General features: G+C 42.0%; 1 protein-coding gene across 1 annotated transcript; it reads left to right on the top strand.

Moving 5' to 3' along the window:
- Positions 1–445: 445 nt before the first annotated feature.
- TBX18 (T-box transcription factor 18) lies at positions 446–22,055 on the top strand. Its single transcript, XM_064707484.1, has 8 exons — positions 446–1,049; positions 1,822–2,005; positions 3,513–3,614; positions 6,607–6,778; positions 13,116–13,283; positions 14,481–14,545; positions 18,154–18,248; positions 20,758–22,055. Exons 1-8 carry the CDS (start codon positions 767–769, stop codon positions 21,480–21,482), a joined length of 1,794 nt encoding a protein of 597 aa, XP_064563554.1. The 5' UTR covers positions 446–766; the 3' UTR covers positions 21,483–22,055.
- Positions 22,056–22,319: the final 264 nt, after the last annotated feature.

The following is a 22,319-nucleotide window of genomic DNA, read 5'->3' as shown; positions in this document are numbered from 1 at the left end:
TCATTTTTTAACGTCCGAACTGTTTTCCCGGCCGAAGCGCCGCGCTCCAGTGGAGCCCCCCTTCCCTCTGCGTTCCGGGGGAGGTAGGGCTGGGGGCGGGGGTGTCCCCTTGCGTTCATCGCGGGCGCATCTGCCGCGGGCCGGGGCCGCGGGGCTCTCGGGCCGGGCGGGGCGGGCGCGGGTCGCGGGGCGCTCCCCCGGCCGCGGCGGCGGGGCCCCCTGGAAGGGCGGCGGGGCCGGGGCGGCGGGGCCGGGGCGGCGCTGATTGGGCTGCGGGCGGCCGAGCCGCGCCGCCCCCGCCCCGCGGCTCCGCCCGGCCCCCGCCGCCGCAGTGACACTAATGAGCGAGTTCTTCCCACAGGTCTCCTGCCTGGAAGTGCTGACAGATCAAGGCAACAAATTTCAATTACAAGCCCTAATTTGTGTCCGCAGAGCGTTTGTTACCCATGTCAGCCCTGCCTGGCCCATCAGACGGGGCAGAACGTGGAGGAGGAGGAGGAGGAGGGGAAGAGAAGGAACGCATCTGCAGAAAGGAATAGAATTTTTTTCCACTGAAAAAAACCCCAAAACAATCCCCCCCCCCAAGAAAAAAAAAAAAAAAAACTTGGCTGATAACTCGGATTTAAAAAGAAAGGCGAGGAAAAGCCCCAGCCCCTTGCCTGCGCGGTCGGGAGGACGGGAGGGCGGCCGGCGCTGCGGGCCGGGCGCGGGTGCCGGTGCCGGCGGCCGCGGGGCGCCTGGATGCGCGGGCTCTAGGGTGGCGGGCATGGCCGACAAGCGGCGGTCCTCGCCAGGCACCACCATGAGCCTCAAGGCTCACGCCTTCTCCGTGGAGGCTCTCATCGGGGCCGAGAAGCAGCAGCAGCATCAGCAGCAGCAGCAGCAGCCGCCGCCGCGGCAGCCCAAGCGGAGGAAGCTGGGCGGCGAGGACGAGGCGGCCGAGGACGAAGGCGGCAGCGGCTGCTGCGCCAAGAGCTCTCCCGCCGCCGCCGCTGCCGGCAGGACCTGCGGGGACATGGACCTGGGCTGCGCCGCCCGCGGCCCCGCCGGTGAGTGCCGCCCCGCTCCCGCTCCCGCCGCTGCCCGGCCCCGCTCCTCGGCCGGGCTCGGCATCCCCGCTCCTCGCCGCGACCGGCGCTTTCATTCCCCGTTATCCCTTCTGTCTCTCCACGCTGCGTGGGCACCCACCACTCTTCCCGCCGGCCTGGCGGTGAGATCCGCGGAGCCCCTCGGCCCCGGCACGGGCAGGGCGGCTGCCGGCGGGGCTGTCGGTGCCGCGGCGCGGTGCAGCGACGGTGGGGGCTGTCCCGAGCCCTGTTTCCGAGGAAAGGCAAAAGCTTATATGACACATATGTGTATGTGTGCTGCTGAAAGTGCATATGCAACTATGTATATAATTATGTGTGCATATATACATACATATATACAAATACATATACATATATATATATATACATATGTAAATGTATGTATACACATAGACACACACACAGCACCTACATATATGTGTGTGGGTAATTTGCTGTGTGTGGAGGGGAGCGCAGTTTCACGCTACAGAGCAGAAGCCCGTAGCCAAACGAAATGCGCCGCCGTCCTCGCACCCCGCACGGGCTGCGCCCGCCTCGGCCCGGGCCCGGCGTGGTGGCCATGGGGGCAGCTGGTCCCTGGCAGCCCGGCCGTGCTGCCGCGGTCCCGGCGCTCGAGTTGCGCCCGTCCCCGGAGCCGAGGCTGCGGCCTGGCCTCTCGGCCGGTGCTGAGGGACGCCCCGATGGCGAAGTGGGCGCTGCCCCGGCCGCTATCGCTGCCCCGCTCTCTCCGCAGGCGGCTGCGAGGAGGGATTCCTGGCGGGCTCCCCGCCCGCCTCCCCCGGCGGCTCCCCCAAGGGCTCCCGGCCCGGCTCGCCGCTGCCCACGCCGCAGGCGCCGCGCGTGGACCTGCAGGGCGCCGAGCTCTGGAAGCGCTTCCACGAGATCGGCACCGAGATGATCATCACCAAGGCGGGAAGGTAACGGGCACGGCGGGGCCGCCACCCGCGCGCTCCCGGGCGGGCGGGCACATCAAAGCGGGCCCGAACCGGGGGAACCCTCCAGATTTACGAGGCAGGTAGATGGCGATAATGTTAGATGGGCACGGGAGCATGTGGCGTTTCGGGTTTCCTGTTCATTAGGGCGAGGTCTGGGAGCCCCGTGCCCTTCTGGGGGGAAGCTTTTCCCCTTTCCAGGGGATACACATGGTAAAAACCTGGGAAGTATAAAAGTATTTGAACTTATTAGAAATTACAAAAACATATTTTATTGAATCCATATGCTACCGTCTGCATTTTCAGAGAGGCTTTATTAATGATTGAAACGCAGTCTTAAACAGCACAAAGCTGCATTTGTCTTAAAGAGAGTCCAGTCGGGGATTTTCTGTTTTATCTTACAGGTGCACTGAAATAACAGCAAAAACTAGTTAGCCGTAGTCAGGTTTTTACCCTCCTGCTTATTCAGAAATGGCGGAGATAGGATTTTTGTTTCCAGTAACTACTCGTAATGGATTGGGTTTTAATATATATGTTTTTTAGCACAGCAGTAAATACTGAGTAAACTAGAATAACTTTCAGGTTTATAAAATGCAGAAGAGTATTTTATTAGCGTGCAGTTAGGACTTTTTTTAATTTTTTTTTGGTGCTTCAAGAAATTTTCTGATAAAAAGCATGCCAAGCTAAGAGCTAAGGGCAGTTTTATGTTCAAACCACATCATTGGTTAATTAATCCGTTTCTCCACAGAAGGATCTAAATCCTGAACGTTTGGTTTTTTGTCGTTTTTGTTTTATTTTTTTTTCAGAAATTTGCTCGTAGGTTCGTTTCTGCTTTCAATAAAGAAGTTTTACTATACCTTTCAAAGACAGGGTAGCTCTCGCACTTCACCTTTAGTAAGTTGCAGACAGGAAGTCCCGTGTCAATAAAGACCATATTGTTGGGTTAGAGCATGGCACATTGGCTTTTATAACTGCATCCTTGCGGTGTTATAATTGTATCACCGTAGATTTAGCTTTCTAATTCGCTGCTACAGCAATGATACACCATTTTTCTGCTGTCACTTGAACCTTAATGGCAATTTGCCTTTCTGTAAGCCTTGGGCTTCCTGGGTGGAGGTGGTGTTTGCACATCTCCAGGAATACATTTCTTACTAATATCTCAAATGGGTTTTAAATGTGTGTACTGCTAAAGTAAAGTCTCAAACCCAAATGATTTACTGTCTAACAATAAAGTTGAAATGATGTGGTAATAGCTGTACTCCCAAAGCGTATCCCCAAACATACAAAGCATTGTTCGAGTAAATGCACTTTAGAAATCTGTTTTGACATATCGAATGGGCCATTTCATGGCTATGTAACTATAATCGTCCAAAAGGACTCCGTAGGCTAAAAGGAAGAACGAGAAAAATCCCACGAAGCGGTTACTTTTCCTAAACAACCATTCCCGAGTCTGTTTCGTATTAAAAATGACCTCTCTCTTTCCAATGTTCAGGCGGATGTTTCCTGCAATGAGAGTGAAGATCTCAGGTTTAGACCCACATCAGCAGTATTACATTGCTATGGATATTGTGCCAGTGGATAACAAAAGATACAGGTATGGTGACTTTAAGGCAAAAAACATATGATGTAAGCCATAGGGTGCTTGGCTGTTGGAGGAAAATATTAACACAACATAAATTAGCAGAAGATCATGTTTAACTCTCCTTGAAGGTTCTTATTTTCATCCCAGTGTATTTTAGAAGACCATATTGCACCAAGTATGCAAAGGCAACTAAAATTTGTGTTGAAGCTCTTTATGATGCATTTGCCTCACACTGTGTATGTACTGCGGGCAGACGCTCAGTTTGGGCTTTCAGAGTGCAGTTCTAGTGCAGTCAGGAAATGTTATAATATTTTATTCCTGCTCCTGTCAGTAGGAATTATTTCCTATTAACCAATAAATATGAAAATGTACATTTTTTAGTGCCAAATGGTATTACCATTAACTGATAACGTTATTAGCATGGATATCTGATTTAAATAACTTACAAGCTATGTAATGTGACTTAATAAGTAAGTCATGCTTCAAATAGCTTATAGAATTTAATTTTAAAAGTGTGATATTTGGTAGCTTAAACTAAAAAAGGTAATATTTCTAATTACTGTTATTTAAAGAATTAATGGCATTATTGTCTGGAGAATGATGTGAGGAACAAAAGAGGTTGTTCTCTGAACATTTACGAGAGTAATTTTGTGCTAGGCTCTCACTGTTTCGAGGGTAGTTGTGTTTCGAGGGAGCTGGTTGGGCTCTGCAGAAGCCACTTGTCCTGTGGAAACGTTTGCAGGATTGCAAGGAACGCAGCAGTTCCTGTTGTGAGTTGAAGCCGTTTCCAAGGTCCTGCTTTCCAGATGCAATCCCATGCTCCAGAGTAGCCAGGGGGGAAGCCTGGCCAGAGTAGCTCAGAGGAGACAGGATCAGGTCTTTACCAATTGTGGGTCTGATTGTTTTAACCTATACTTAGCATAATGTAGGGAAAACCACTGCAGATTTAATTCTAGAACTAGGAATATTTCAGACCATGATTAAAAGGTTGGTTCTGCAGGAATGCTGCCTTGTTTCCTAAGCAAATGCTGTCCTGTGTTTTTCCTGTACTTACCTCATTGACTGCTATTTTGCCATTTTCTTGTGTGGTGTATTAGACCTTTCTTAGGACCATTTTTGATTTTGAGTTTTTCTACAAGGGGCACCAGACACCAGGGCTGACGATGCTCAGTATATACAGTCAGGGGATTATTTCCTGTATCTGCCATAGAAGGAAAAAAAGTTTTTTTTTCCTTGTACCAGTGCAGCGCAGTTCAAATGGAAGCTTTTTTTTTCCGCTTTGTGTTACCTGTGCGCATTTGCTTAACAATCTAAATGTATAATTCCTAGAAGGTCTGAACAATTCATAAATCCATAGAAAAACCAAGGTAATAATTCCAAATTGATTAAAATATTAATACTAAAAATTAAAAGTGGTTATACCGAGTATGAATTGTTTAAACCTCATTTCATTTAAAATAATTACAGTCATACTGACCCTACACTGTCTTCACAGCGTGCTACATGGTGCCCAGATAACTGAAGTAACTTAATGAGAGTTGTAGGAAGGACGGTATTTTCTTAGCTGGCAAACTAAAAATTTTTTAATTCATGTATTAGTATGTATTAGCTTTTATCATGTATTCATGCCTTTAAGCTTTCCACTAAATGTTAATGTTTTACATGTTTTACTTTGTGCCGCTTCTCATTCTATTCTGTGCTTTTTATTGCTGTCTGTTATTTCAACTCTGGCTGTTTGTGCAGTTTCACACACTGTCTTGCAGATCTTTAAATTTCATAGAAATGACAGCAGTCACATGGAGCCTAGTCTTTAGACTGCTGACAGAGCAGATAGCAAAACTAATGGAAATGAAGAAAATTACATATAGGTCTGGACTTCCAGCAAAATTTGATCTTATAAATATTTGGAAGCTTACGCTGTAGCTCAAAATGTGTATTTATCACTGAATTTTTATTTATGTGCATTTATAAGTTTATTTACTTTTCCAGGAAAAGCATATATTTAGTATAAACCAAGATATATAAAATAAATGAAAAATGTTACAACAGTGCTCTGGGGTGGAGAATTTGTCTGCAGGAGAGAATTTGTCCACCATTCTAGATCTTAGCTATTCAGCTTGATCTGAATTGTATGGAGCGACACCTGCATTGGATCATTTTGTTTTCTGTTCTGACTGTGTTGCTTGTCTTCTAATAAGGAACTGAATTGTGCAAATACATGATTTGATGAAGTCTTTCTTGTTTTCATTTAAAAATACAGCTGAATTACTGGATTTTTACTGTACTTGAAAAAGATAACTTTCAATTAATGCTTTTTAAACTGCTTTGTGAAGTGCCTGCCTTCAAAATAGGTTTTTTAACCAAAGCAGGCACATTTTTTGTTATAAAATCATCTTGTCAGCACTGGCCTATCAAATGAAATACAGACTCCATGTTTTCATTTTTTTAGTTTTTTTGCAATACTATTTAAGCCTATTAATATTGTCTACCGAAATATCAAGAGCATAGTTTCTCATACTTTCATTGTTTTTCTCTATCATAATGATCTTTCCCTTCAATAGCTTTATTTATAGAGTCTTGTATTAGACTCAACATGATAAATCTTCCAAATATGGAATTACTACTCAATTTGATAAAAGAAGGACCAGATTCTTCCCTATTTGCTGATGCCTTTTCAGAGCAGAGCTGTGTAGCAGTCAATGAACTGACATCAGTTTAAAGCTCATTTTGAAACCTAGTGTTGAGACTGTGACTGATTTTAGAAAGAGCAAGGTCAGGTCAGAGCATGGATTTTAGCTTTATTTTTGCAGGTGCCAGGACTATGTTTTGAAACAAACAAACAAACAAACAAAATTTCTTTTTATTTATGCAAAATTGTGCTTTTTCATGTTTTGCTAATTGATGGGTTTTTGCTGTAAGCATAGGCCCTAATTTATTCATGCTGAATGGGTCTAATAGATTGTTTTGGTGCTAGTGGTTAGAGGTATTTGTTTTCTTTTTACAGGTATGTCTATCATAGTTCCAAGTGGATGGTGGCTGGTAATGCTGACTCCCCGGTGCCGCCTCGGGTTTATATTCACCCTGACTCACCCGCCTCGGGGGAGACATGGATGAGACAAGTGATCAGCTTCGACAAACTGAAGCTTACCAACAACGAGCTGGATGATCAGGGGCATGTGAGTACTTGCTCTTTCTCGGTGGCATTATGTGTAGGCACATTGCTCAGCCCTGAGAGGCTCTGACATACAGCTGCGGGGTGCCAGAAATAGGCTTGACTTTTCAGAGTTGTTTTGGAACTTGACTGTCCACATCTAAAAGCTTCTTACTTTCTGCTCCAATAATTAACTGCTTATTAGAGCCTGCTGTTTTACTCCCCCCTCAAATAGAGAACTCCTTCTGCAAAGTAAGACTTTACAAGGCTAAATTGCCTAATACAGAGGGGCAGAATTGCTCTCAGTATTTCCCACCGAGCATGTTACTCGCAACTTCTCCTCCGATCGAAAAGGACTCTAATTCACAAGTGGCTAGGAGAAACATTAGTAGTGTGTAATAACTTCACGTGAATAAAAATACACTTAAGTATTTTCTTAACCTAAACGTTTGTGTGAAATCCCGTGAGGTGTTAATAATTGCAGTCAAAAACGAACAACATGGGAGCTGGGTTTGCTCCGATGATGATTTATTGCATACCTTATGAAGCAAGACCCTTTCACAGCTGAGGCTCATTACTTCTGGAAAAGCTGGCGAAGACGTATGCAGTATGAGTGTTCTGTTTGCAAGTTCTAAATTGTTTAGTTATGACATTATCTAATGTGACAAAATGTGTTATGTTAATATTTCCTTTTCTCTTCAAAACTGTTGAAACATGACAGATGTAAGCCAGTATCATTCCAGCAATCCCTAAAATAGTTTTACTTGACACCTTAAGAAATAATTAAAAAATGAGGATTGTTTTTAGTCGGGGTGAAGTCTTTGATTTTACAAACCCCTGTAATAAATGACAAATGTTGGCATCCTTTCAGAAGAAGCATCGAGTTCCAAGTGGTAGAGTTTTAAGATGTTAGAGGAAAGTTTTGAGACAGGATGTGGATTCCATTGTCCTTAGCGTAACCCAATTTATTAACCAGGACACTTTCTCCTGCAAGGAAAGGAGTGAAAGAAAATATACCTGGCACGGAGCACAAAGATACCACACTCATCTTTCGGTATGGTTGTAGCTCTGTGACATTGAGCCAGGTATTTTGCTAATACATAGTCAGAGATTTTTCTCCCTAATTTGTGTTTGAAAATGCAATGATCAGAGGCAGGAATACAGGCTCATGGCTGACCTAACAAATGTGATAACAAGGATAAAAAGACTTCCATTTGTGCAATAATTTTCATTATTTTATTTTGTTCTTCCTTAAAAGAAATGGGGGGGTATTCATGCCTCTTAAGTTAGCAGTGCTTTTCTTAGGACAGTACAAAAGAGGTTTTATATTGCTTCTTTCCAGAATTACAGTTATGGGGTCTTATTTGGCCGTGTCCATTTGAGTTCAGGTTAGCACATGAAGTTCCTTTAGTTTCCCCAGCATTTGTGTATTTGTGATTCCTCTCAAGTGAGACTTGTTTTCCTGAGTCTGTTGTAAGGGATTTGAAAGTGAAGCAGATGCAAATGGATAAAATGTTGCTTTTCCAGCAGTGCGCTGGGTTTTGTACTCAGTGGGTGCAGAGGGACGATCTGCGGGTACTGTGTGGTCCATCCATGCACTTGCAGTTGCAAACTGCCCTGTGATAAAATCTCAGCTATGCAGAGAATTGTGTTATTCTTTTATTCCATCCCAGATTTTAGCTTTGTGTTTATTCTGAACTGAAACCTGTGTAGTATACACAGCAGACCATTATTTGTAATACGGGGGGATATAAATTTTCTGGTCTTTAGTTAACTATTTTGGCTTGGAAACGAGTGAAGCAAAGCTCAAGTACAGTGATTTGAGACACATTGAACTGATTCAGAGCTATGGCAGTGCCCCTCCTCCCCAAAATGGAAATTTAAGTATTAAAATAAAAGGACAAAAGAAGGATGACTGTAAAATAATTTCATATTTCTCAAATCTGGAAAATTGCAAACATGTCATTCATAATTACCAGAAAAGGCAAAAGCAGAAAGCAGAAAAGTGTCTCTTCCAATGGGTACATTTTTTCTTTTAAAGCTATGGTAGTGTGGAATGCTGTATTGAAAAAGCTATGTAGCCTCTGAATGCCTCTAGCAATAATGGAAAACGAATAATCATATTTTGTGATGAATATAAAAAAACCAATTGTTTCTCATAAGCAAGAAGAAACTATTTTTCTCAGGAGGGTACCAGGGGATGGATGGCGAATTAGAAGAGCTAGGAGTCAAGGCTGTAGAGTCCCTCCAATATTTACTCTTATATCAGAAGTTCTGACTCTCCCACCCCTTATGGGACATGGGGTATATTTTAGATTATTAGACAGTAGTTTTTTTTCCTCTCATGTGTAGGCAGAGTGGTTCAGAGAAACCTCAGTGGGGTTTCCACCAAGCAGCATTGGCCTTTAGCTGTTGTTCTTTGGGAACGCTTTCCCTGCTTTCTGCTTCTGGCAATTTAATCCTTGTTGAACTTGTCCCTTTATGCTTCCTGTGCTTGTTGGAGGTGTAAGCTTTTGCAGAGTTTTTGTGTTAAAGTTCTGGGGGTCGGTTTTGATCTTGAAGGCTTTGAGGTAGGGAGCTTGCATTATGTCAGTCTAGAGCCTTTTTACCTATTCTAGAGTATCAGCTCTCAGGATCTCTGAGGGAAGTGGTTCATGTCAGTGGGAATAGAGACAGTATTTGCAAACAGGCTCTAAGGTAGAATTTGTGTGCAGTATTTATGTTGTGGCAGTAGTTGGTGGCAGCCAGTTCATTCCCCTTGCATCGTGTTGCCCTGGGATTAGCATTCTGTGGAAGGAGACCAGCCATCTCTAAGAGCCTCACTGCACTTTCCAGGTTCCATGCTGCCTGCTGCTGTTTTCATCAGCATTTCAAGTGGGACTTTGTGACTGTGCAGTTTTATAGTGCTGTTGAGCTCAGAGGTTTTTGAAGAATCTGCACATAGGACACTCTCTGATACATGGGTTCCACTTGTAGTTTGCGGACATGAAGCAAAATTTGTACAGACATGTTTTCCTTGTGTGTTTCTGATCTCAACAGAAGTTTCAGAGTGAATTTCCTGCTTTGGAAATACTATAGAGTCATTAAGACACACACTATAGCTTTTATGTGTTTCATCTAAGTTGTGAAACTAAGGAAAAGTAAACCTGGATTTTGCAGTTGTCACTGAAAAGTGCATGGTCTGGATGCTCTTTGTTAATGCCTCTCATCCCTCTCTCATCTGTGGAGTGAGTGCTGCATTGTAAAAGCAGTCTCTCCCTCTGGCTGGTTAGAGCTGGCTAATTTTTCTATTTCAATGCAGTTTTTAAACTGAATTTCAGTGGAGGGGAAAAGTCAACATTTTTTATGCTATTTTCCATGCTTTTCAACTGAGTATTTTTTGATGCAGAGGAACATCTTTTAACTTTTAGTGAAAATGAGGCTGTTAGTGTGTTAATTGTTCCTTGGTGGTTGGGGTGGGTTTTTTCCCCATTTGAAAGTGGGGCGAGGCTGGAAGCAGAGGCGGGCTGTAACTCTGCCCAGACTTGGCTCCAAGTAGCGAGCTCTGCTTACAGTCAGTGGGCACTTATATGTGCTTGTCACAATGAAAAGCTGTGAAACATCAGTATTTGCACTTGCAGTTTTCATCTAGTACAGAGGGAATCTGTGCTCCTCAGCCCCACACACTTCCCCAGCTGCAGAGAGCCTGCGTGCTTGCGCTTGTGCTTTGGAGGGAGGATAAAGGAGGATTTTCAGCAAAATCAGCAGCAAGGAGTGTGTCGGTAGTGCGGAGGTGACCGTGTAGTCTTGGCACAGCCAAGTGGCTGCAGGGTTGGCGTCTCCCCTGTGAAGGAGTTTCTGGCTCTCATTTGTTCTGGCTGAAATGGTTGTGCCATGGTGGTGCTCACGCTCAGGGCCAGCTCTGAGGCCTCATCGTGGCAGCAGCTCTCAAAAGCCATTGCAGAGGTAATCCCAGCTTTGTGTGGCTGCAGGAGTTCTGGTGGCCTTTGCTCTGCCTCCTACCTGCAGTGTCCTCTGTCTGATCACTATTTCTTGACAGCTGCTGTGGCCAAAGTTTAATTTTACTTTTTGTGAGAGGTTTATTTCCGCATGAAGTGTTTTCATCTTGTTCTGTGAGGATTTGTAGAGAGAGGCAGGCTCTTCAGCTGTGAGTTGAATGTAATGCCAGTTCATATTTGGGAACATAGTGAGATTTCTGATTGGGGTTTTTTGTGTTGGATTTTAAGGGCATGAAGGGAAAGTTGCTGTTACTGCAGATAAACTGTTAGATCCCATTGGTGCTTTTAAATGTGAAAGCCCTGTGAAATAAAATGCCAAAGTCTCCTTTCCCTTAGCTTTTTCTTTACAGTAGCTTTAGGTGATGCTTTGAATAATAGAGCTAGATTGTTTTTGGAGTGGAGATGTTGCATCTCCTTCTCCTTCTATGTCCTGTCTTCAAATGTTGCATTTTAATTCACAAGGGCTTTGCAGTTATGCATTATTTAGAGTTTGGAGTCCTTCAGATCATGAACAAAGATCCCATTGTTAGAAGACATGGTACAAAGTCAAGGAAAAAAATATTGCTATGGAGTTGCTAATTGCCAAAACAGCACGTCAGCACAGAAAATTTCAGTAAAAGACAGAGGCCAGACAGGTTGTTCCTAGGAGATGACATGGATCAGTTTAGCTGTAATAGCCACCCAGATAAGCAGTGGGAGGTGTTCATCCATGTGCTGCTTTGATATCACTTGTTCTGGTGTGTGAGCAGAGCTCTTTGTAGCTGCCAGGGTTATCACTGGTGTGTGGGCCAGCAGTGGTTTGCACCACAGAGCTGATGGGGTCAAGTAATCCGTGTGGGAGAGAACATGGCATGCTCAGTGGCACCCAGACAAATGGCAAGGCACAGAATTGCAGTGGATATGAACTGTGCAACATCTTTTCTTGATAATTTCTTTTTTCTGTTGCACCAGCATCTCCCCTGGCACCACTGGGTGTTCACAGGGAAACAGGGTGAGGAATGTGCTGCCCTCTCTGCATTTTCATTTTGTAGATCTTTGCCATTGGAGAACTGAAAGGAGTGTTGTAAAAGAAAAAACACTTTTGCACAATAAAAAATCTTGCTCTGTTCAGAAACTCCAAAAAGACCTCATATGAGAACATCCATAGGACACTCCCTGAGCAAATTAATTTGAGCCTGTGATGTCATGGTCAAAACCTTACTTAAGGGCTAATAAAACCCCTGATTATCCAGAAACTGGCCTTACCAAAACAGGGTCATGTAATCTGGCCAGGACCAAGTGTATTAAACTAGTCAAACTCTAGTTTATCCAAACAAATGTAATGTCCTCTATATAATTTGGGTGAATGAACTTCCATGGTGTCTGACATAGGGGCTCTGTTGAGTGCTTGAGCACACGCACATTCTGAACCTACTCAAGGAGCAGGAAATTAAAAAGCTTCCCCAGAATGTTGATTAGTGGTTCCACAGGCCAATAGCCATAGGACTATTTATTTATCAAGTTACTAATTTCTTAGGTCTTCCAACAATAACAGCTGAACTTCAATTTTTTTTTTCTTGAAATTTTTTATTTTAATAGTGGTTAGCTGAAGTGGAGTAAAATAGAGGAAAAATTCTGTATTTTAAATCTCATTTAAAATTGAGGTACAGTACCAAGAGGTATCTGTGTGTTTAATTTATGCAGTATGCATCCACTCCTCTTTTATGATTTATTTTTGATTGGGTTTTTTGTATGCTGGGAGGGCCTTTTAATTGAAATTCGCTGTCTATTTTATGGATTGATTGCTAGTAACACTTTGGAGTTTTGGATTTTGTTATAATTTTACTCTTAATTTTATGCTTCTTCGGAGTGTGAGAGTCTCAGCTTGTGTTCCAACCAAGATTTGTTTCCAGCCTTTGGAATATAAGGAAAAAATTGCTCTAATAGTACATCCTGAAGATTCCAAAAACAAAAGGCAAATTTCTGCTGCTTTTAATCCTGTTAGGTCAAATCCAGACTTCAGTGGAAAAAAGTGACAAAACTTTCATAATTCTAGTGGGACCTAGACTTCATTCCTGAATTCTCTTTTTGTTTTTTGTTTTTTGGTTTTTTTTTTTCCTTTTTTTGAGCCAGTTTCAAATGAGCCAATCTCTGAATTTGGAGCTCCTCAGTCGTAATTTTTAAAAGCTTAGGGTTGGTAATAACATAAATGCACAGGGATTAGACTACTGTAACAAGAACCTTCAGAGGTTAAGGAAAACATTTGATTTCCAGTAAGTGGCATGGTAAACACATACCATAATCTGTTCCAAAAAGCTATTAGTCCTGAAACAGCAGGGTGTCCTTTCTAACAAATGTTATCTTTTTCCTTGCATGACTGCATAGATTATCCTTCACTCTATGCATAAATATCAGCCTCGTGTCCACGTCATCCGAAAAGACTGTGGCGATGATCTGTCCCCTGTCAAGCCCATCCCTTCGGGAGAGGGGGTGAAAGCCTTCTCCTTCCCCGAGACAGTCTTCACTACTGTCACAGCATACCAAAATCAACAGGTAATTCAGGCTTTCTGGTTAGCACTTTATGGGCTTTTCAGAGCAGACCAGAGATGTAAGAGATAGGAGAAAAGTAGACGCTGTCATTATATCACTTATGAAAATAGAGCTATCTATTTTTTACTACAAGTTGTTTTCACTGTTAGTATTGTTGTAGTGCCTGGAGGCTGCAGCTGAGCCTTCAGAGATGCTGCATGTAAAAAAAAAATCTTTCTTATTATTAAGATCACACAGTCCAATTAGCATGCTTAATGGTGTCTTGATTATAAAAACAGTATTGAAGAACAAGGCAAAGAGCAGTCTAATTTTTAAAGGTGTTTCTGTACCTTTACATGTGAATATGTGTCAGCAGAGACTTTTTAAAGCACTTTTGTTCTTGACTCCAGTGCTTTTAATACTCCCAGGACCTTAACAGAGAAGTTGAGTTCTGAAGAAAGTTGCAGTTGTTTTTATTAACTGCATTCAGCCTCTATTATTAAGGACAATTTATCTGGGTCCACATGGATTCAAAGTCAAAAGTGAACTGCAGGTTGTATCACTCAGCTCTTTCTACCTCTCGTTTAAGTTTCAGCATACATAGTTATTATTGTGACATTTTATTACTTCCGTATAAATTATTGCAGCTGTGGTTTTTGAAATTTTGAAATACTCATTGATAACTTCACAAAGAGAGGAGCAGGAGAGCTATGTAAATACTGAAATATAAGTTTTTGGTGATTTTCTCATTTTTTAAATTAAATTACAGTTATTTGGGGTGTGGTGTGTTTTGCTGGGTTTTTGGTAGATTTGTTTGGTTTGTTTTTTTGTTTTTTTTTTTCATGGAGGATAATAACCTAGAGATAATCTCTCTTTTCACATTCCCCTCTTGACCAGTACAGAAATAAAATTTAATTTAAATTTTATTGCAGTTAGACAGTGAACTCTCTTAAATGAAGAATGACTTTTGCCTGAAGTTTTTTCTCAGTAATTCCTACTGCCATTTGGCAGCTTTAAATACCTATTAGCTTCTCCAGGGACATGCAAAAATAATGATCAGAAGATTGGTCCTTATTTTGCTATGTTTCAGGACAGCAATCTAAAACCATTCAAATATGAAGATATCTCCTCTGTCAGCTTTTTTTTTTCTGTCAGTAGAGTTGGTTTTTGTGCTACTTATCTGAGTTTACAGGTAATAATTTTTCTTAATAATATTCACAGATAACTCGTCTGAAGATCGATAGGAACCCATTCGCCAAAGGCTTTAGAGATTCGGGCCGTAACAGGTAGGTGCTGGGGAGGAGCTGGGCTGCTTCCTGCTGACAGGATCAGTTTGTGGAGGCTGTTCAAAGCCAGCACTTGTACTTACAGACAAACTAATTTGAGAACTCAGACTCCTTGAGGGACCACTCAGACTTCCCAACAATGTTCTCTGTGGGGAATCGCCATTGCTACACCTCTGACCATCTAGGTCAGGAACAGACTGGCACTTGGCTTGACTCATGTGCTCAAGTTTCCTTTCAGTGGAAGCACTGACACACCATGGAGGCTGCAAATGGACTTAATGTATACTCAGGTCCGTGATTTCAGGCTGTGCTTGAAATCTCCTCTTTCTCCTGGCTGGAGACAAGTTGCAGATGCCATTGTCAAACTACAAGCTCAGGTTCTCCTGCAAGTAAGGGGCACATAGGATGGGTTAATGACTGTTTCCCCGTTAAGGGGGAGAAACTGGTTTGTGCAGTAACCTTATGTTTAGTACACTTGCCTGAGAGGTGGGAGACCTGTATTCAAGTGTCTGTTTCGTCTAAAGAGTTTTAAATCCACTTCCTAGATGAATACCTTTCCTAGCAGGCTATAGAAGACCTTGAAATGAGGCTGGTTGCCACCTCTTCTGTGGTGGATGGACTGATTAATTGCTTGTTCTCTCTTGATCTGTGAATCTTTCAAAATAGCAGTGGGAAATCTGTGTAGTGCAAAGTGGAGACTTAGGTCTGGTCCAGGCTGCCAGTGCCAATGAGGTATTTTATCCAATGACTTTAATGCAAGCTACTTAAGCCTGTTTTGAATTGTATGTTAAACCATTTCAGCTAAAAAAAAAAAAAAAAAAAAAAAGCAGTGTTTCATTGTGGTGTATAGTATACATCAGTTCCAGCTACCACATTGTGTTTGGTGTCTGCAGCTGCTATATTTATGACCAGGCCTTGCAGAGAAGGGAGCAAACTGTGCTGGTAGGAATGATCAGAGAGTTTCTTTTTGATAGTTGTTTTATTGAGCTTCTCTGTTAGCAGAAGTTGCAGCATTAAAGCCCGTTTTACATAAAACCCAAGTTACATAAAACCTGAAGCTGGACAGTAAATGACAGTAGTTTCTGGAAAATGACTACTTATAGAAGGGATGACGTAGTTGCAAAGATTTACAGACATTCACTGTATGAATTCTATTCTTCTTAGTATGTCTGAGATTTTGTCTTCTAGCAAGAAATAAGAATCCATGTTCTGGCCACTCACATATATAGAGCTTTGCCCTCTTTTGTAGGTTTCTGGTTAGAAATGAAGTGCACAGTAGCTTCCAGGTAAATGCAGTGACTGAAGAAGCAAAACATGCTGTGTGTACTTTGGGAAGAAGAAGGGTTGCCATATGCGCCCTGTTTGAAAGCTCTCTCTCCCCTAGGCAGTGTCTCTGCTGTGCTTGCTGTTTGCAGAACTATGAAATATGCACTATGGAATCTCCTAAGTGTGAAACCCTGGTCCTCTGAAAAGTGCAAATTTAAATGGACCTAGAATTTCTTCCATGAGAAACAAGAGAAGATATCCTTTTAGACAGCAAGGAAAGAATTGTTCAGAAATTAGTTTTGAACAGGTTTTGATGTGGCAGGACAGCTCTGGAATTATCTGAGGAGGATGTAGGAATGCTGCATCTGCAACCACACAAATACAGTTATGGGACTGGGTGTATCCAGAGAGGAGGTTTTTGTTTGGCTGCTAGGAACAGTCTGGTTCAGGCATTGGGAAAAAAAGCAAGATATTTTGATTGAAAGTTATTTTAAATGGAAATTGATTAGGAAGGGAAGTTCTGAAGGAAGAGCCAGCATCTCTAAAATGTTTTGGAGCAGCCTTTAGATGAGATCTGGGTGTTTTTATTCTACAAACACACTCGTTACAGAATTGACTCTGCAAACTCTTGTTTGTTGCAAATTGACATTGTTTCACTGAAGTCAGTGTCACTGGTTTTTTTTTGTAGTCTGCATTACTGGATAAGTATGTTTGGCAATTCAGCTCAGAAATTTAATTGTCAGGGAAAATTTCTATTGCTATACTCAGCAGATTATTGTTTTGCTCTGTTACTAAATACTGAAATTAAATGTTAAGGTTCTGTTATCCTCATTGTTCTAGCTGGTGTTTTTATCATTGAGGCATTTTAGTCTGCAACAAGGTTAAAAAAATACTGTGGTTAAATTATACCAAACTTTTCAATATTGTTTTTATGCAGCAATCTCACTCTGCACTGCTGCGTGCAGTAATTCAGTTTAATTAAAAATATGCCCTTCTAGGTCATTCCTGTTCAGTCCCATGGGCCATTTTACAGAAATCAGTAGCTTCACCTTTTAAAAACATTCCCAGTGCATTTGCAAAGTGCAACAGACTTTAGGTGCTGAGAATAGTTTCATTCTTCAGTTGGGCCTGAAGTTTGACCCTATAAAATCTTTTACTCAGGAAAGGACCAGAATTTCTCCCTTTAAATACTTTGGGAAAACCATAACTGTTTTGTTAAATAAACTTGGGCATTTGATAGCGCAAATTAGGGTGGTGATAAAATGTGGAAATTGTTCAAAGGCATCTTGTATAAATTATCGCCTTGGCTACACTCCTCCAGGAGGTGGCTTTTATCTCCGCTTTAACTAGAAATGAAAATTCACCATTACTGCAGAAAATTAAGGCTATCTTTTTAGGCCAGGTTCAGCTAATAAACGCTTTATAAATGTTTCCTGACAGGCATTTGTGTTCCTGCGGGAAGGAGTAGTACCAGAACATGCCGGTTGCTTCAGACTGGTCTATTTGCATAATTCAAGTTTACAAATACTGCTGCTCAAAGGCAAGCACTTGTATTTGGTGTGTGCCTGATGCTGATACTCAACAGGCCTCTGGGGCCCAGCAGCCAAAAATAACACCAAAATTATACCTCTAAGTTTGTATACCTCTGAGGTGTATTATTCATAAATAATTGTCAGAAAACAAATGGGCCTTTATCTTCAGGAAGCAGAGAGTTTTCTGAATAGTGTCTGACACCATTGTCTACACAGTTCTGATTTCTCAGGACACTATTGCAAAAAAATGAGCTAAAACTTTTAGTTTCTAAAGGTATTTTGCTTAGCAAAACAACATTGTTTTTTTTACACATGATTTTGGTAGCAAAATAGCTGTACATCCTTGCCTTGCTCATGTTCTAAGTGCAATTTTCCAGCTCATCAGTAGTGACTGGGAATCCTGTTTTAATAGAAGTTGCCAGTGAATCACCTTTATTCTAGGAAGAAATAGCAGATCATTCCTCTGGCAGTTAAAACTTTAACTGCCAGAGGAATGGTCTCTTTAAGAAATATACTAGCAAAACATTTAAAATCATTTTAGTCAAATCTTCCCACTCAAACAGCCCTCCCAAAAGGCCCAAAATATTGAAATAGAGAGCCAGGCCTGTGGAATTGGAAAACACTTTGTGCAGCCCAGTGGTTGCAGGTCCCTGTGGTCTCACGGATGGGCTGTAAGGATCTTTTCTAAAAAGTAAAATCAACTTGTAAATATTCCTGAAATGCCTATATGTTTCTGAGGTGGAGTATCCAGAGATGTGTGGCAAAATACAGCTTGCTTTCATGACACCATGATTCTTTTGTTCTAAATAGAATGGGACTGGAAGCTCTGGTAGAGTCTTATGCCTTCTGGAGACCTTCTCTGAGGACACTTACATTTGAAGACATACCTGGGATACCTAAACAAGGTAACAAGTGTCTTTGGGCTCTTTCAAAACAAAAATGAAAGATGAAACTTTGCCCATCATACTTTAAAAAACTCTAAGTAAATGTGTCACTCACAAGGCAAAAACAACCAACTAACCATAGAGCAGCCATCCCCTCTCATCAGAGTTATTCTAAGTTAGAAAACTAATGCTAACTCAACCACCGTGGCAATAAAAATGTTAGATTGTAAAGAAAAATCAGATGACGTGGAGGAGAATGCCAGTTATTTAAGGATTGAATGACCTATTCCTTAGTGTTATGCTCTGGCTAGATACAAAAGGTAGAGATCACTTAGAGATTAATTCTGTTGTACACATCCAAACTGCAGCATAGGAGTTACTTGTGTTTTTAAGAAAAAAAAATTAAAATGGAATGAGAGGAGAAATGTTCTTTTAAGCAATGAATAAATAGGAGGAAGCCTAATTTTTTTTCTTCTTAGAACCTCTTCATGATCTTAAAGACCTGAAAATTGTTCAGTAAACAGGTCAACAACTTTTTCTGCATCCTAGAGCTTAAAGAAATGCATCACCTCTCTGTTTTGCTTTTTGCTGCTCTTCACTCTTTGTTGAAAACCTTTGTTTCCACTTTTCCCATTGTGCAGGTAGTATCATGAATGAGAAAAATATTTCAATGGTCCATTTGGACAGAGTGTGGAACCTCTACTCTTTTCTGAGTTCTTTTATTTCCTGATTATACACCAATGCACATAGAAAACCTCTTGGCCTTTTCCCAGCTAAATCAAACATTTTGCTCCCAATTCTTTGCATTTTCTGCTACCAAATTTACAGACATCCAGTCAGGTTTCTTGATAATGTATTGATTGCAAAGCTGTTAAACATCTTCAGAGCAAAAACTCAGAACATAGAGAAATTCAGAAAAATTGCTTTTGTCAACTTTTTGCTTCACTCCTTTGAGAAATCTTGTGTATCAGTGCTTGATGTGGGCAACTGAAAGGAAGGTTTGTGCCAAGTCATTGGATGAGTGTCGGCAGAGTTTTGGGGGTGAAGGATGGTCTCATCAAAAAGGCCTTTAATGAGAAGATAGAATGAGACCTGAAATACCTTGTCAGACTGTGTAAGACTGGAAAGCAACTGATGATGCAGTTAATCCATTTAAGAGACTGACAAGCTTTATTGGCTGTTTGTGTGTAGGAGCATTGTTTGGGAGCAGGGGAACCGCTGCCCTGAGCTTCTCACTTCCTTTTCTGCTGGTTCCTGAGGTTAAGAAGATTGTTGAAGTTACTCTTGATATTCTGGGAATGGAAACTTGTAAAATCTTTAGCCATCTATACCTTGGACACAGAGACTTTGTGAAAGACCCCATTAGAAATTTGTCCTGGTTGTTAATGCTGAAAGTGCCCATCTTCAGGTAGCAGAGGCACTGATGGAGATTAAAAGAAAAATGTGTCTTATCATTTCTGTAATGTGGCAGTGCCTAAGGATGCCTTGTGATTCTGGTGTCCTGTTAACAGAGAAGCAGCAGCAGGCAGTGATCTTTAATAATGTGTTTTTCTTTTTTCTGGCTCATCTATTATGATAGTCTGTTAACTTATTGACAGAACTTCTCTCTTTGCAGCATCAAGCTGTTGGATTGTTAGTGTGATTCATAAACAGGACATCTTCCTTGTTAAGTGTCTTCTGCCTGGGAGACTGTAAAAGGCCCCAGTTAATTTTTCCATGCTCAGTTTTCAGGAAAATGCAGTATTTTAAGAAAAGAAGGTCTTCCTTGCAGCTGGGAAACTTTCAGTCCTGAGAAAAGGTTTCACCTGTGGCAAGCATTGTGCTTTCAGGAGCATTCAGCACTGGTATTTGTAATATAAAGTTCTGATATCAGTAAATGAACAATTTCCAAACAGTTTTCTGCAAACCTACCCATTCCGGAAATGAAGCAGCTATGTGCACTGTACAGCCCTCACTTTTCCTGAAGTTATTCTGAATTTTTTGGTTGTTCTCAGAATTTTTTTGGTTTGAAGTCAGAAGTTTTTTTGTTCTGAAGTTGGGAATTTTCCCGAAGCTGTTGTCTGTGAGAGCCTCTGAGCTAAGGATCTGGTTCCTCAGCTGGTGCTCTGACAGTGACAGGCACAGAGCACTTGAAACACATTCTGCACTGTAGCAAGAGCATAGACAAGCCAAAACTCATAATATTGAAGAAGGCTTCCTGTGATGGGGTACTCACTTGGCTACATCTTAACTGCCATGAAATTTCCTTCCATGTCATATAAGTAGCAGTTAACCTTTTGGACAGGAGCTCTAATTACTGAGCGATGGTTGTAAAAACATAACTTCAATTCTCTTTCTTGGTCAAGTTGTTTATTTAGAAACATGCATGTGGTTCACTCACACATTTTCCTGCACATGTATGTAAAAGTTTTTAATTAATATGAGTTGGATTTCATCTCAAGGGTTATTATAAAAGACAAAGGTCTTGATCTTTCACCTAGGAAGCGAACCTTTCCCAATGCGCTTCTTACACTGTAACATTCTCTTCCAGGAAATGCAGGTTCCTCTACTTTACTCCAGGGATCTGGCAGTGGAGTGCCATCTACCCACCCTCACCTTTTACCGGGCTCCCCTTGCTCCTCTCCAGCCTTCCACCTCAGCCCCAACACCAGCCAGCTGTGCACCCTTGCCCCGGCTGACTACACCGCGTGTGCGCGCTCCGGCCTGGCGCTGAACAGGTACAGCACTTCCCTGGCTGAGACCTACAACCGGCTCACCAGCCAGGCCGGCGAGACCTTCGCTGCCCCCAGGACTCCCTCCTACGTCGGCGTGTCCAGCAGCACAACTGTGAATATGTCCATGAGCGGCAGCGACGGGGATGCCTTCAGCTGCCCGCAGACTGGCTTATCCATGCAGATTTCAGGGATGTCTCCACAGCTCCAGTACATCATGCCCTCCCCATCCAGCAATGCCTTTACCACTAACCAGACCCACCAAGGCTCCTACAACACGTTTAGACTGCACAGTCCCTGTGCGCTCTATGGATATAACTTTTCCACATCCCCTAAACTGGCTGCCAGTCCTGAGAAAATCGTTTCTTCCCAAGGAAGTTTCTTGGGGTCCTCGCCAAGTGGAACCATGACGGATCGGCAGATGTTGCCCCCCGTGGAAGGAGTGCACTTACTTAGCAGTGGGGGGCAGCAGAATTTCTTTGACTCTAGGACCCTAGGAAGCTTGACACTCTCATCTTCTCAAGTGTCTGCACATATGGTTTGATGAAGCCTTTAAGTAAAAGTACAGTATGTTTGGTGTCTGCAATGTATTTCTTTTGGAATATGAAAGGACACTCGATGTAGCTTGTTAAGTGTGTGTATATATAATATGAGAGGAAGTTTTACTGAAATTTTGACTTGCTTCTGGCCAGATTATCCTCCTATTTTGAGTTACACAGAGTTTGCTACGGTGCAGACTGCTTTAGTTTTCTGGTATAATACACTTAGTTGTATAACACGTTGGGACATATGCAACAAATTAAGTAAGACTTCCTCCCCTTTCCCCCTCCTCTGTTCTAACCCCTTTAAAGAATGAAGTGACACTTGGAGTATTAAACAACAGAAAAAAGCCCACTTTTATTTCCTATATTACTAGCGAGTTTCTTTAAAACATTCATACAATAAGCTGATGCACCAAAGGCATTTTACAGGTTTCTTCTGTTATAAGTGATAAAAAGGGTATTTGGACTTCTTAGTGTTAAGCATCAAGCATCCAGCCTACAAAGTAAATGGAAAGATTAGTTTGCCTTCTCATGATATGCTGGTTTTAGCATATCAATGGCACAGCATTCTCACTAGAATTTGTTTTTTCAGCATTAGTCTAGATTTATGATTATATATCTGAAGACAAATAATGCATATTCAAATTGTGGTGATGGGAATAATTCAAATCACCAGCACTAGAAGCAGCATTCCTTTGTATGAAAGGAACATTGGGGTGCTTACTTTTTGTCAAAGGTAGGGCTTGATGCATTTTTTCCTCCAAATGCCTATAAGACATTTACTGGACAGTAGGATATTCTAATGTATCTTTGTTTTTTATATTTTTACTTTTTTAAAG

The sequence above is a fragment of the Zonotrichia leucophrys genome, chromosome 3 (assembly GCF_028769735.1).
Source record: "Zonotrichia leucophrys gambelii isolate GWCS_2022_RI chromosome 3, RI_Zleu_2.0, whole genome shotgun sequence".
Taxonomy (NCBI): domain Eukaryota; kingdom Metazoa; phylum Chordata; class Aves; order Passeriformes; family Passerellidae; genus Zonotrichia; species Zonotrichia leucophrys.
Note: the sequence above shows the minus strand (reverse complement) of the source record. Positions and strands in the feature narration are given on the sequence as shown.

Excerpts from the sequence above, each read along its gene's own strand:
- TBX18 (XM_064707484.1), top strand. The coding sequence starts at position 767 with ATGGCCGACAAGCGGCGGTCCTCGCCAGGCACCACCATGAGCCTCAAG. Across the intron at positions 6,779-13,115 it reads AGCTGGATGATCAGGGGCAT|ATTATCCTTCACTCTATGCA; the intron begins GTGAGTACTTGC and ends ATGACTGCATAG. Across the intron at positions 13,284-14,480 it reads CAGCATACCAAAATCAACAG|ATAACTCGTCTGAAGATCGA; the intron begins GTAATTCAGGCT and ends TAATATTCACAG.